This window comes from Cavia porcellus, unplaced genomic scaffold (genome assembly GCF_034190915.1).
Source record: "Cavia porcellus strain 051 isolate PalLab524CR breed Dunkin Hartley unplaced genomic scaffold, mCavPor4.1 scaffold_30, whole genome shotgun sequence".
NCBI lineage: Eukaryota > Metazoa > Chordata > Mammalia > Rodentia > Caviidae > Cavia > Cavia porcellus.
Genome location: NW_026947513.1, coordinates 29,799,417 through 29,815,272, shown reverse-complemented (window position 1 = coordinate 29,815,272; position 15,856 = coordinate 29,799,417). Strand labels below are relative to the sequence as shown.

Here is a 15,856-nt window from a genome sequence, read left to right as displayed (position 1 = left end):
GAACAGTTCTAAGCTTTTGTTAACCCTCCAGCTTATCTTTCTTCTAGCCAGCAACTTCTAGATGAGTGACTTGCTTTATCTACTTTTTATTCACTCAATAAATCTAACTTCTCTTCTTTACACTTGCCATAAAGTTATACTCATCATTATCACCAAAGACCTAATGATGGATTGAGACAATGGACATACCATGGCCTTCTTGTTTTTTGTAGTATTTCCCATCATTATGGTCCTGTCTTTAATTACTCTAATTACTCCACCCAAATGCCATTTCTAAGCATTCCACTCTGATCACCACCTCCCTTATTTCCAGATCACTTACTCAGTGCCCCATTGCAACAGGTTTCTGATTCCATCTAGACTGGATGCCAAATGTTGTCTAGGTGACTAAGAAAGAATTCTGAAGAGAACATATTTAGTCCATGAACTGAATAGCAGATGGCTAGCTATTATGAAGCATGGCAGAGATTACAGGCAGGGAAATTAGTTCACACAAAAATCTTATGGTAGAAATGAACTTGGCATAATTCTGGAACAGCAAAACAGTTTGTGAAGACCCTGTGAATGAAGGGAGAGAGACCAGACAAGTAGATAGGCACCAGGAGGGTAGGAGGAAAAGGAAATGGAGGAAGTGGACGCTGACTAGGGGCTCAAAGACGTGCCAGGAATAGCCACACCATAACCTTGTGGTTTTTAATTTGAATTTATTTTTTAACTTAAGATAAAGAAATGAAAAACAAAAAGCAAAAGAGACAAATAACAAATAACAAACCCAATACAATAACCTATAGGTTCACAAAACATGATGATAGGGATTTGACAATGGTTGTAATATTACATAGTTACCTTCAAAAGGGTTGCTTACATTAATAGACATAAACTTATTTTCCCTTCCTTCTTTCCTCCTTTCTCCTATAATTTGGATTTATTTTGGCATGTTTCCCATGTACCTATTAGAATATCTAGTTGTAATTTATTTTATAAAGTAATAATTTCTAGTTTATTCATTTGATGAAATTACTGAAGAATAACAGTATGTTCTGGGGCACTAGCTCAGTCATTTGAAAGTATGAAAGCTCAGTTCTCACTTGAAATTGATGTGATAGAAATACATGCAAGGAAATGTCAAATATGTTTCAGTAATACAAAATATAAAATGTAGATGCTCAGGCTTTAAATGCATTTTGTAAACCACAGTACAGGGAAACCAAGTCTTTTCCTGGTTCTGAGTCACTGCTTCCTTGCTGTGACTTAGGGTCACAGGATCCTCTAGCTCCCTGATTCGCATAGAGGAGAATCAAGGTTGCATAATCTATATGATCTGGAATATAGTAGATGACAAGGGAACATGGACAGCAGGAAATAAAGGTGGACCCACTAAGAAGATGGTGTTTCTTAAGGATACATTAGCTAGATAGCTGGGAACTGAAACTAGGGCTTCATAATACTAAGAACACGTTCTGAGCTCCATCTCCAGACACCAAAATATTTTAATATGTGCTTGATTATAGATTGGTATAAAGTATTTGTGTACAATTTTAAGAATAAAAAGCTGTAGGTCGATACAATGAGAAAACTATTAGAAGAGACGTTAGGATATCAAATCTGGGCCTGTTTTCAATTACCTGTAGCATAGGTTACTTCCTTCTGCTGCTGTCTTCTAAAGTGAAGTCCTTTTTAGTTAATATTCTTTTGTACTAAATTAAAAAAATTCTAGGCTCTCTCTGCCTAGAATACTCTGCCATGCTTCACACAGCTGGCTACTTCTTACTAGTCTCGTGGACTACTAGTTCATGGACTAAATGTCCTCGCTTTAGAAGTCTTTCAGAATCACCTGACAGAAGTCATGCTGTCGAGATGGAATAAAAAAACCTATTAGGATGGAGCATGAAGGAGATGATCTGGACAGATGGGGGGGAACAGAGTGGAATGCTTGGGAAGGAGATTTGGAGTAGTCAGTGTTGGTAATGATACAGACAAGGACCATGAGGATGGGAAAATAGTGCAACAAAATTTATCCAAAAGGGAATTTTAATTGTAGCCTCTTGCTTAGGAAGAATCTTAGTCTAAAGCTTTTTTTAAAATAATTACTTTTTTAAAAAATGTGTAATATTTCTCTCATTATACATCTTCAACACTTGTCTAGCACAACGGCTAATAGACTACTGCTGATCTACAAGCTGTATATTATTGGTCTGAATAAAGTACAGGAATTGAGACTAAGTTTTGTAACAATTTAACACAGGTGCATTATTCAGACATCGAATGGTGAAAGAATCTTGCTGAACAGGATAGGTAGAACTTTCTTGCTGAGTTTTATGTTGTACAAACTGCTTACTAGTTATGCAGTAGGATTCCACCTGTCCATGGCTATTATTTTTATGATTAATTTTTCAGCTGTGACCAGAGTATGTATAAAAATTTGACTTTTTAAAATTAATTTTTCTCAATCATTAAAAATTTTAATCAACTCTACTTTAAATAAGTATTGTAATGTTATCAGCAAATTAGTAAAGTAAATCATGTTTCACTGGATTTTTAAGATCTACATTTTCTAAAAACACATGATAAAGGAAATAATTTTAAATAAGTTTTTTAAAATGAAGATAAAAAGTTAATACTTCTTTTACTCATCTGTGGAGCTTTATTTTTGTAACTGGAATTGTCGATGTGATAAAAATCCTTTATTTGAAAGAAATGCTGGCAGCTGGGCGTGGTGGCACACATCTGTAATCCCAGCACTCAGGAGGTTGAGGCAGGAGGATCATTGTGAGTTCAAGATCAGCCTGGGCTACAAAATGGGCTCAAAGCCAGCCTGAATTGCATAGTGAGACTTTGTCTCAAAAAAACAAAAGACACAGAAAACAAAACAGTGTTGGCTTATGAAGCTATGTAATAAATGCCACTTATATACAAATAAATTTAAAAAGGTAATTTTTTTGAAAGAGCATTACATCAAAGAATCACCAGGAGCACACAGCAGGATGTCAGGTACAAACATTTTGTAGACTTCTTTAATGAGGTGGTATTTTGAGTTGCCAGACTTAAAAATCTATGTATACATTGCTCAGAATTTATGAAGACTAACATTTACTGGGAAACAATTACTAATAATATGGAAAATCACCTTAGATAAGGCCAGCAACATATTTTTCATCAAAATTGATCAAAGGTAGTTAATATAATGCTGGAAAATTATTTAATAATCACACATGCTTATGATAATAAAATTTTTTGTAACTTTTTTGACAACTATGGTAGTTTGCAATCATAAAAAAACTATGAAAATTTACACTGTCAACAAAAAGAATGTTTATGTTTGAGGTAGGAGAATGTTGCAGTGACTAGAAAAGTGATTACCAACATTAAAGAATGTGCACCAGAATTCATACATGCTATATAGTGTTCCTTCCTTTGAGAAAACCTGCCATGAGAAGCAATGTCAGCTGACCTGAACAATGCACTTGAGGACACAGTACAAGCTGTGCAGTAGGTTAGTATGTGATACGGAAACTAAAGTCAAGAACTTACTGCAGCCTGAGTAAGAGGGTTAATAAAGATAAATTTTGTCAAAAATGCTTGGGCCATGGATCAAACCTTTATTTTTTTCTGCAAAACAGGGGACTAGTTTAGTTCCAACTTTTGACATTGTAAACTGGATTAACCAAATTTGCTAATCTGCTAGATTATCTTCAGTATTTTCACCACTTAATACCTGCTGCACAAAAATCCACATTTTTCAATGGCCAGTAAGATCAAACTGCAAAACAAAAGAGGCCTGGAAGAACAGATTCCATACATTGTTTATGATGTAATTTAACAATGATCAGTGAGTAGGTGGTAAGTCTGATACTGCACATCTGAAAGAATTACCACCAAAATTTTACATTTGTTAAGCATGATTTTCAGAGAAGAAAACTGACAAAAGAAATTCATGATTCCATAATCATCATTGACAGCTTATATTTGACTATACTTTTTAAAGATAAATCACTGTAACTGGCTAGAACTGACAAAAAACTTTCAAGTTAAAGTATCTTTCTTTCATACTTAAAATCCTGAGCTTACTGGCATTGCTTTAAATTTTTGTTTTGTTTTGTTTTCAAGAACATTTTTTTTTTTTTTTTTTTTTTTTTGTCTTTTTCCTTTTTATCGGTACCGGGGATCGAACTCACGACTACCTGCTTGCAAGGCAGGCGCTTATGCCGCTGAGCTAAATCCCCAGCCCCCTCAAGAACATCTTTGACAAGGCTAGTTTTTCTATTACTGGAAAAAGTTATCTACTGCAAGTAGAACCATGATTACAGGTAAACACATAGCACAACTAAAGGAAAGCACTCTTAATAAATTAAAACACTCATACCTACTTATACAGAAGGTGCAGGAAAGCGGGGGTGTGTTTTGTTTGCTAATAAACCCAAGTTCCTTGGACACAGTACACATTGAAACATCTGAAAGATGACCCAAGTAAATACCTTCTAATATGAACACAGGAAAATAAGACACATTTAGGACTAAGTTGAAATCTTTTTTACTGGAATATGAAAGTTTTAAATGGTTTAAAAGCCTTGTCTACACGAAATAAAACATTCACTAGTGTCAAGGTCCAAAAAACTAAAAGCACAATCAATGTTCAAAAGAATGGGAAAATACTGCAGCTTCAAGTATGCTGTATGCACCTATTTATGTATCTTTAAGAATCACAATTGGGAAAAGTTTAGACATACTTGATCATGACTTTGGATAAGAATATCCAATTACTTCTTTTCTCCAAAAAATCAGGCACACAACTTCCAAGGTAGAGATTTAATGCTTTGATGTTTGGTCAACACTCAGTTGGCTACTGTTACGTACAATGTGATATCCAAGAGACCATAGTGTCCACTTGACTACTGAAATCAAGGTTTATTGTGAGGTATAGCAGGCAAACATTTTACAATGAAAAAATACAGCATTTTCACTTGATGAAATTTATTCACATCTTTTGCTATTTCAGTGAAATAAAACCACAGCTTAGTTTTACTTCGAATGAGAGCAACATTTTGCAAAGTCATGTTTCATTGATGAACATCAGTAGCAAATGTAGTAAACTTTATCAGTTAACATTTCACAAGACATTTTATTGGTTGTCAAAAAAGTTAATATTAAGGTACAGTTTATGAACAGAATATCCTATGTTGATTTTCACCAATGTGAAAATGGGATTTTATCAGACCAGTTCCTGGACTACAGATAGATAAATATACAGTAGACAAGGGGATCTTAGAGAGAAATCCAGCTCCCATCTTTTTAACAGCTGCAACAGTGTGCACTTAGCCTGTACATATGTGAACACTGATCCCAAGGCTACTGAATAGTAAAGGAACTTCTTGAATTTTTTTCTATTTTAGTTGAGGATTCTACTTATTTACAGAAGAGCTATCATTTTTCCTTCTCTCCTTTTGTAAACCCCAATTCAGTTTATGCTATTGTTTTTCCTCCCACGTGTTCTTCTGACAAATGTCCCTCAGCTCTCATTTACTCTGACTGCACCTTGTCTCAGCTTATGTTAGTATAAACTAATACTTTCACAGATCAAAACTCCTACTTCATTAATTAGCTTAGGCTTAACTTTTCTTTACTGAGATTAATCACCTAGTCAAAGGGTTTTTACGTGTATTAAAATTATATCCCCAAATAAAAATATGGTATCTATAAGAACAATTTGGTTTATCAATAAGCATTGAGGCATACCTAACTTTATTGTTAATATAAATCCTCAAAGATTAGGTCATTTTGAAGTCATTTTGATGATTATTTTCTTAATAAACATACAGACCAAACGTAACAGGTAATGTCACTTTTTTTTTTTTTTTTAAATCGGTACCAGGGATCAAACTCACGACCACACACTTGCAAGGCAGGCGCTTATGCCACTGAACTAAATCCCCAGCCCTGGTAATGTCACTTTTAAGAGTGCTCAGCGATGAGGACTAATTACAAGCTGGCTAACAGCATAAAAGTTACTAGGCTATGATACAGTTTTAAATGGGACCTGTTCGATGCTACTTGGCTTCAAGAAAGTAACCAATAAACGGAATGGGAGATGAAGTCACAATAATGAACTAATAGGTAACTGTGCATATATACGGATTCTTTTATTTCAGGTACTTATATAACCGTAAAGATGTTGTGTTACGAAGAAACATAGCTGGAACTCTGGGCTTCCGCATTGTAGGAGGTTATGAAGAAAACAATGGGAACAAACCTTTTTTTATCAAATCCATTGTTGAAGGAACACCAGCATACAAAGATGGAAGAATCAGGTAATGATAAGGATTACCTAACACAAAACCTATATTCCTAAAGCTTGGCCCCACTTGAAATAAGGCATAGATTTACTTTCAGGGTCGGGGGTGTAGAAATTAAAACTGTGTATCATTTTGTCTTCTAAGAAATACAGAATTACACATCCTCTTGGCCCTGTATTGCAACTCCCAACACTTTTAGCATTGTAGTGAATTTAAAATGAAGATACTAATCACATATCTTGACTTTTTTTTTTAAGATGTGGTGACATTCTTCTTGCTGTGAATGGGAGAAGTACATCAGGCATGATGCATGCTTTCTTGACAAGGATGCTCAAAGAAATTAAAGGAAGAATTACTCTCACTATAGTTTCTTGGCCTGGCACTTTTTTATAAAGTCACCGATTGGTCTCAGAAAAAAAGAATAATCACAAATCAGCTACAGTGAAACAATTATATTGTCAATTTTTATAAAGCTTATTTAAAAATGTCAAGAAAAGTATGACCTGATGAAGACCAGTTTTACCTCAGACTGTTCTCAAAAAATAAAAACTATTAATGGTTTTTATTCAGTATGGAAGATTTCTCATTACTCCATAACTTTTAAGTTTAAATTTTTGTATTTAATAAAAAGCCACTGAATAAGTAAAACTGATTTCTATGCCCCAATCAAATCATCAATTTAAATTTTAGTGAGTTCTGCAAGAATCCACAATAAGAATTTTAAATGTAAAGTATGGAGATAATGCTGAGAAATGTTCATCAACTGAGAAATAAATATTTTTCAAAAATTATGTCTTTTTTGAATGTGATTTTAACTGTTTAGTTCTCACCACCAATTGAAGATCCTAGTAATTCATTCTTTCAAACACCATGTTATCTGTTACCATCACTGACATATAATGACTCCAAGGGTTATTCCTAAAAATAGTTATAACCTTGTATTTTCTCAGTTTCTGTAAGAATGACTAACCCAAAGCTCTTGTCACAAAATTTATTTTTATTCACAATATAGTCAGTAACTATATAAAAACTCCACATCAGTGAGCCTTGGAAAACACATCAAGAAAGGTCAAATGAGCTTGACCCTGGCCCAGCTATATATGGCCATGAGGCAGTTCAAGTTTGTGTCAGAATGATGTCTGTCTGCAATTACATATAGGGCACTTCAGAGGCCACCCAAATACCTTATAGATTCTACTGTTTTGATATAAAAGTTCCCCATTTAGTTTCACCATGGACCCAAATTTAGCACACTGAAAATCTGCTATCAAATATTATAGTATCAAAAAGAAGAATGCCATAGCAGTAATAAGAAAGACTAGTTTAATCTCACAGCTTGAGAGGGCGCTTGTGATGCCTTTTGCAATATAGCTTTTTCTGAAACTGGTGTTTAACAAAAATAACCTGGCCAAGCAGTCCTTGACCTGCATCAGACACGGTGTATGTACACAGCTTAATACAGCTCTCCTAGTCCCCTGCGAAGTGATACATTCATGTTACTTTCTTGGATGTAGTCAATGCTGTCTTTTTATTTTTTAAATATTACAAAACAAAGATTTTAACTTAACATGAAAAATTCAATTTATTTTGGAAAAAAAGTTAACTATTCATACTGATAGAACAAGATTAAAGGTAAATTTCTTAAACATTATCCAGAAAAATAATGAGATTTATAGTATCTATTTCTGGTCCTAATATACACAGCAGGCAAACTGCCTATTCCGCAGGTGTAGCTTCAGTGTTTTCCTGTTCAGGGGCGGGCTCACTGCCAGCTTCTTTTCCTTCTTTGCTTCTTTTAGATTTTTTATGCTTGTGCCTTCTGTGACTGTCTCCTTCTTCACTTTCATGGCGACGTCTACTATTACTGAGGAGAGAAAAAAGTGTGTTGTTTCAAAATGTTTAAATATTCAATTAGTGATCGAAACCCCCCTCTATGTGATTTCTCAGTGTAACTGTGTTGAAGATAATCCAACCCATTCTTTTTTCTCATGAACACATTTTAGAAATAATCAGTCTTTATCAGACTTTTATGCAGAGATTACATAACCATAGGATCAAGTCTACCAGTATTATCCCAGATTACCAGAGCCCATTTACTGTAAAACAGAAATTGAAGTACTTAATCAGAACAGGAAATTCTATTTTATGGGACTGCCTTCCCACAAGCAATAAGCATTAAAAGTTAATGGCTTTTTCTTCAGGAGAGGAGGCACTACCAGCCCTATGTAGTTTCTTTAAAACAAACATTGCTTTGTTTAATAATATTTACTATTAAGGATTTGCTCACATACACTAAAATCCTCTCTCTCCCAATGAGATAGTGTACTAAGCCAAACACTCTCATATTATTTTTATTCCATGCTAATTTTGGTTTTGGGATAATCTTGTTAGACTTAAAAATTCATTGCTGAAGCTCATGAGGAACCAACTATTAACATATTATTCTGAATCTTCCAATTGGAAACACATGTTCTACTGGCTGTTTGAAAATGTTTGCTTTTACATCCTGAAGTTAAATCAATTTCTGGCTTCAAAATGAATCACTATTTTATTAAAGTACAAACCTGCGAGATGACTTATGTCTGGTTTCTTCCTTCTCCCTGTGCCGTCTTTCTCTATGTCGCTCCTCCTTTTCTCGACTTGCTCTGTGACGCTCATAGCCTCTTTCTGCATATTCCCTGTATCTGTATCGCTCTTCATCACTGCAATGGAAATGCAATACATTTTCTTGACACCTAGACTATTAAATGACTGCAAACTGTAAAGGAAGAGATCGTAAGTCCAACAGAAGCCTGGATGTTAGCATCTAGTGGATAGCTAGGTCTGCTTGTTAGTATGAAAGTTAACTGAGTCACAAATTAGTGTCAGATCTATGTAACTATACTTCATGCTATATCTGTTCTGTGCTTTCCATAGTTATAACATAGAGATTTCATATAACAATGCCTTATTTCTTCAAACAATGGGACCTGTAGCTGATTAAAATTATAATCAGCAATCTCATTTGCTTTTGCTTCTTTTAAATATTAAAAGCATACTTGTGTATCTCAAATTTCTAACCAAAATTCTTATTTGTAAATTCTTAGACACAAAATGAAGATGTTAAAAATATATGGCTCACAATGGCTACAAGGGAGAAAGCAGATAAAGATTCTTAATTATCTGGCTTATCAATTACAGAAAGAGTACCTCGTTTAATGCAGAGGTGTAAACATAAAATAGAGCTATCAAACCAACTTCTGTAATAAACTCCATAACAGAATGCACAAAGCCTGGACTTATCTGCATTCTGACATTTTATATCTGTTTCTGTGAATATGGAGCAGGAGGCATGACACATGGCTAAAAATTTCAAATGCATGAAAAATTCATCAATATAAGCTGCAGCTTCTTTCACTAATACTTTGTACAACCTAATTATCAGCATTCTCATTTAGAATAAATACAAATCTTCTAAAATGCTGTGTGCTAAAGAGCTCTGATTTTTAGAAATTATTTAATGTAAATTATTAATAATTTCCATGAAGCATCAAAATGTTTTAAAAAGTTTGTGGGAGCACCAGCTCAGATGAATATAAGCCACAGAAAAGAAGAGGCCAACTTGTGTTCCCTTACCTAAAGAAATGATTCAATAAAGGTATGTTTAATGCTAAATCATACAGCTGTCCAAATTACCTATTCTACACTTTTTAAATGTTTTATAAAAACAGAAGATGCATTAACATATATAAACGTATATATGCACATGTGTACATCCACATCTTTTTTCCGCACTATAAACATGGGCTTTGTGTTTGGAAGCTGGAAGCATGTTATCTAAGACAATGTGCCATGGCAAGCAACCCAGTGCAACAGGTAGGATATGGACAGAGCATACCCAGATCACGTCCTGATGAGTGATCCAGACTACTTATTTAAGCTCTCTAAGCTGTAGTTTTATCACGTCTGTGAAACTGGCAATAATGTTTTTCTGTAGAATTGATAACACAAAAGTACTTGATACACAGTAGGTGCTCAACGGACAGTCATTAGTAAATGTAATGCTTAACTTTTCAGAAACAATACAGCATTACAATTAGCTCTTGAAAACTGAGGCTCTTTTAGGAATGATTTCAACTAGATTTACATAAAAAATAATTAAAGGCAAATTATCTCACAATTTGTCACTTTTAACCCTTGTCACTCTTACCATAAAAAAGACTTACTAGCTTTGAGGCCTTCAAACTCTAAAGTTAGCCAGTGATGACAGATGATGAAAGAAACAGTTCTGCACACAAAATATAAACTTTCTTCCATCTATCCCTTTTCTGACAAGTGGCTATAGCACAAAGGTTTCTGTGGGCCTGGAAACCATTAGTACTCATTTCAAACATTCTAGAGAGACCAGCCTTGTTTCAGCCCCACAATTATGCTCCCTAAAAAACAGATGTTAAACTAGTCTGTAATTTTCAAAACAATGACCCTGTAATTTGTAATCCAACACATTCTACATACCATAGTGCTTTTTAGACATTTCTGTCAGTCTTTAGAAATAAACAGCCTTTATTACACTTACATTTTTTCAGAGTACAACTTTTGTCCCCTAAGATAATTTGGAATACACAAAATTCTCCCCCACCTTTCTGCCTTTTAACTTTTAAATTTAGGTAAACATTGGTTCCTAATGTCCTACAGTTCAGCAATCTGAAAAGTATGATTTAACTATTTACACTTTAAAGTTTCAATAAAAATTCAGTAATACCTGTGAACATATGTAAATAGAAGAGTCAGAGAATTCAGCCTCAAATTAAAATTACTGTGTATTATGGAAATATGACTTATGAGCACTATCAAAGCAATTTATTTCAGTTGTCTTTCTGTTGTTTTGTACTGTTTACTTATAAACGTACATGCCAGAGATAATAGTGCTATCTCAAATATATCCTTTTGAAAGACATTAGAAATAATTAAACTTTCTGAAAAGAAATTCTACTAAATTTAACAGAATCATGCATTTACGCAGCTGAAGTCAACTGCACATGTCCCACTATGCAAAAAAAAAAACCAAAGGAAAAGAAAAGCATATGCTCAGGCATTCTGCCACCCACATGTACACACACTTACTTGGTCAATAACATTTTAGTAAGGGTCTAATATGTATAAGTCATACTATTAGGCCACAAAGGGAGAAAAAGGTTAATTCCTTTGCTGTTTTTTCTTATGTCTAGCAAGGAGAAAGTTCTAGTCAGCTTAAAAGTACCATAATGTTTCATATATAAATGTGTTGTAACAGTGTATGAATATTTCTGTATCTGGCTTAGAAAAGGGACTAAGAATGCCAATTACTAACTGGGGTTTTAACCAAGAAAAACCCCAACTTGGAAGAAAAGAAAAATCACAATGAAAAGTTAAATACTTTTTAACTACCTAACTTTAAGACTATGCAGGTTTTTAAGTAATATCTCAACCATATTTCAGACCATATTTTATATTGCAAAGTGGTAATAACTATTATTACCTTAATTTCTCTATGCTTCCATTTCCTTATCTGATGTGTCAAGATTTAGCCTAACTAATCTCTCAGGATTTTTTGGGTCAAGAATCTATGATCACATAACCAAATCTAATAAGAACAAATGTTACCTCAATCAGGCAACAATGCTGAGTTGATATATCATCTAACCAGCAAAATTAATAAACAAGAACTATAGTGTAGAGGGTATGGAGACAGAAACCTGCTATCCCAGCACTCAGAAGGCTAAGCCTGGCTATACTGTGAGCTCAAGTCTAGTCTGAACTACATAGCAAGACTCTGTCTCAAAAAACAAAACAAAATAAAACAAAACCTCTGTAGCTTAAAATCTCATTTATTTTACTTCTAAAAAGAAATGACATAAAAAAGTTGTATGCAACTTACTTCACTCCACACTGTGGTATCTGGACTGGCATGTAAATATGATTACACATAATGCTCTGAGTATGATAATGGTTGATTTTCATTCATTTCAAAATCTATCTAGATGACAGTTTAATAATTTTTTTTTTCGGTACCAGGAATCGAACTCACAACCACACACTTGCAAGGAAGGTGCTTAAGCTGCTGAGCTAAATCCCCAGCCCCCCAGTTTAAGTAATTTTCAAAATTAGTTTTGCTATATTGCATTATAAGTCATTTATTCATTTACACGTTTACTAGGTGCCAAGTATTACACAAATTGTGAAAGACAGCAAAAGAAAACTAGTAGCAAAGCTTTTTTTAAAGAAACATAATAAAGAGATGCTCATAAAGGAAATAGTTTTGTCTTTAAAGTTCACTGCAACTCACATACAATAAAGATATAAAATGGATGACAGAAGAATAAACAGAAGCTTGTGAGGCTGAGAAGAGAACACAAGGTGCAGTTAGAAATACGGTGCACTAGGTTAGGAGAGAACTGGTATTAGAAGATACAAGCATAAGGGGGGAGGAGGTAACTTAGCAATAAGAGCCTGACTGTAAAATGACTTCCGTATAATCAAAATTTTGATACTTACTACATCAGTGGAGTATACTAATATCCCATTCAGTATATGAATTCTTTCCAGCTTTAAAGAAAATCAATTTCCAGATCTTCAATTTCCATATTTATTCCTTTCTAAAGATTTATATACCTGCAGGTAAAGCATCACACTACTTCTCCAGTTAACCTCTCCTCTCATTGTAATATCCTCATTCTTTCTATAAGAAGATTCTACTGTGATACATTTTTTCAGGGTATAGAAACCACCATGACTTAAAAGGATTGAATTTAAAACATCAGTCCCAGTAAGGATTTGAGGAATGATAAAGCTTCTTCCTAGGGCTTCATGTCTTATCTTACACATCTTTTTGCTGAGCACCAAGTAAGGAGTGCAAAATGGCAGTATTTTGGCTTATGTCCTGAGCCATTCTAAATTCAGGTATATTGTAGAATAGTTAGGTAGGAGTGGTAACAATTTCCCCTGACCTAGTTTTAAAAGAAACCTGAAGGTCTCATGAAAGCAAAGCAAAACAGAGTTAGGAAGTCAGCACCATATTTGCTCTGTGACAGTTCTCCTTAGGTTAGGGATAAAGTTAGACTTTCTTCTGATAGAAACAATGTGTCTCTTGGTTGTTTGGCTTGATAATGAGAAAGCCTTTTCTCAGTTAAGGTACACAGTACCTATATTCCATATGCCATGAAGCAAATTTTCAGTTCTAAGGTCTGCATGAAAAATCTTTCATACATATAAAGTTGTTTCTAAGCTTTAAAAATATATTTTAGAAAGTATGCATTAAATTACAAGTATGTTGCTTTTCTCAGCCTTTTCTAGTCAAATGTTAAACAAGTTAAACTGTCACTAAATCAACAGTAGCTAGTATAATTTAACAGTCTTTTCATGTCCTGGTAAAGCATTAGTGGTATTCTTCTAAGAAACTAAGAAAACTGAAGACTTAAAATTATCAAATGAATTATAAGTCCTAACTCCTTGCACATACAGTCAAGTTAAGATGAAGTCACGCTGGATTTGGATAGGCCTAATTTATGTGAATAAGGTTCCTCAGTGTCCACAGACATACATAAATACACATACACATGATTTTTTTAAAGAAACAAATTAGGGCCAGGGAGCACCCATCTGAGTTCAATCCCTGGTACCAAAAAAGAAAGTAGAAAGAAAAAAAAAAAAAAAAAAGGAAATTAAATAATGGCAATCTCTATTTTTCTATAACAATATATGTTATAGAATGCATGGCTACATATATTAATTAGGGATGAGAACAAACTATTACAGTAAAACCTGCAGTTTCATTACAAAATTTTTTTAAATTTCAGAATATTTTTCCACAAAAAATAAATGATAACCAAAATCAGATGAACTTTTGAAATAAATTTAAGATATTTTTGGCCACGGAACAAAACTTTTAAACATTTTAATATATAAATTTAGGATAATCTATTTAAAGTTTTTTCAAATTAAAAAAGATTTATATTTAGGCAATGCTGGGGATCAATCCCAGGTCTTGTACAAACTAGATGAGTACTTACTCCTAACCCTCCCCACTCTCTAGGATTTTTTATATTATTGTAAAATTCTTTGGGGGAAGTGGCACAGAAAAATTTAAGCACAAAAAGAAATGAAAACTTTTCAGCTGTTAAAGACAGCCTATTACTGCTTTTTAACAAAATGGATGATGATGTTAAGTCACAATGTCTCCAACCTATCAGGCATATTTAAAAATGATAATCTGCAAATTACACTGTCAACTATTGAAGCATAATGCAAAAAAATTTACATGCCAAGATAAAAATTTGTGAGGGACTACACAATTCTTTTAAGGTTTAAGTGAATAAACAAATTTGAAAACTGTTTCATTGATGATGGAAAGTCTCTAACAGTGAAAACAAAAAAGTCCTCACACTAAGTAAGAATGTGTTAAGTGTAAATGAAATACTTGTGCACAATCTCCTGCACACCCAACAAACCTGTTGAAGACACTTGGGGTAGGACTGTGATCACGCTCCCGCTCTCTTTCTCTGGTGCGTTCTCTTTCTCGGTCCCGATCCCGATCTCGCTCTCTGTCTCTGTCTCTGTCTCTATCTCGGTCTTTCTCTCTTCTTGCATAGTAGTCCCATTGCTTGGTAGTGTCCACAAGACTTGGCCATGAAGGAGCAGAACCAGTAAGATGAGGAAAGGCAACTAAAGAAAAAAATAGTAATTAAAAACAAGGTTACGGTACTTGAAAAACGAAAATATAAAACCCCCACCAATAATGTCATTAAATTACAACAGAAAGTTATTTTGTAAATAGAAATTAAAATATCACATAGCAAACACCCCTAACAGTAAAGAAAAATCCAGCAACAAATCTCAAAAGACCTAGTTAAGTCTTAAAGAGCCTTCATTTGGCAAGGTGAACAAGAATCAAAATCAGACCATAAGCTTCTAATGTCAAAAATAAAAACCATGGGGCTGGGGGCTGGGGATTTAGCTCAGCGGCATAAGCGCCTGCCTTGCAAGCAGGCAGTCGTGAGTTCGATCCCTGGTACTGATAAAAATGAAAGAAAAAAAAAAAAAAAAACCCAGAACACACTGGGATACTGGAGTGTTGAAAAAAAAATCCACTAGAAAAATATACCCAAAAAATCATATTTTAAGAATAAAATAGTCTTTTCTAAATAAAAAGGGTAAAATGTATAACCAACTGGTTTTCCCACAAGAAGATACACTCTTAGATACCTTTGGGGGGAAAAAAAGGAAAACTACACTATAAAGAAGATACAAATGAATGGAGAAAAAGAAAAAAAGATCTAACATAAAAATAGTTCAATAACATGGTAATTACATATGCAAAAATCAATGAATCACAATGGAATAAAGAGGACAAAGATTAATCTGTTCTAAAGTATGTTGATGAAGGTTTAGGTACTACTCACTATATATTGATATATATCATCATAAAATTTAAGGGTAAAAATAGAAAAAAATGTAGAATTTCAAAAGAATACAGAAGAAAACTGAAATTTAAAAAATGAATTAAAAAATGACTTTAAAAGGATGGGAGTGGGAAGACAAATTCAAATAGG

The 15,856-nt window shown here is 33.8% G+C and overlaps 2 protein-coding genes across 25 annotated transcripts in view; one reads left to right on the top strand and one right to left on the bottom strand.

Annotated features, from left to right (window-relative positions):
- Lnx1 (ligand of numb-protein X 1) overlaps positions 1–8,865 on the top strand; it is a 112,614-nt gene extending 103,749 nt beyond the window's left edge. For all 7 annotated transcript variants that reach the window (XM_063240429.1, XM_063240426.1, XM_063240427.1 and 4 more), the window contains 2 exons: positions 6,147–6,305; positions 6,548–8,865. In XM_063240429.1, coding sequence (XP_063096499.1) covers positions 6,147–6,305; positions 6,548–6,683 — 295 coding nt within the window. In that variant the 3' untranslated portion in view covers positions 6,684–8,865. The remainder of the gene's footprint in view (positions 1–6,146; positions 6,306–6,547) is intronic.
- The window catches only part of Fip1l1 (factor interacting with PAPOLA and CPSF1), a 78,116-nt gene continuing 67,051 nt past the window's right edge, over positions 4,792–15,856 (bottom strand). For all 18 annotated transcript variants that reach the window (XM_063240436.1, XM_063240431.1, XM_063240432.1 and 15 more), the window contains 3 exons: positions 14,756–14,969; positions 8,855–8,992; positions 4,792–8,154 (listed from right to left, as the gene is read on the bottom strand). In XM_063240436.1, coding sequence (XP_063096506.1) covers positions 8,007–8,154; positions 8,855–8,992; positions 14,756–14,969 — 500 coding nt within the window. In that variant the 3' untranslated portion in view covers positions 4,792–8,006. The remainder of the gene's footprint in view (positions 8,155–8,854; positions 8,993–14,755; positions 14,970–15,856) is intronic.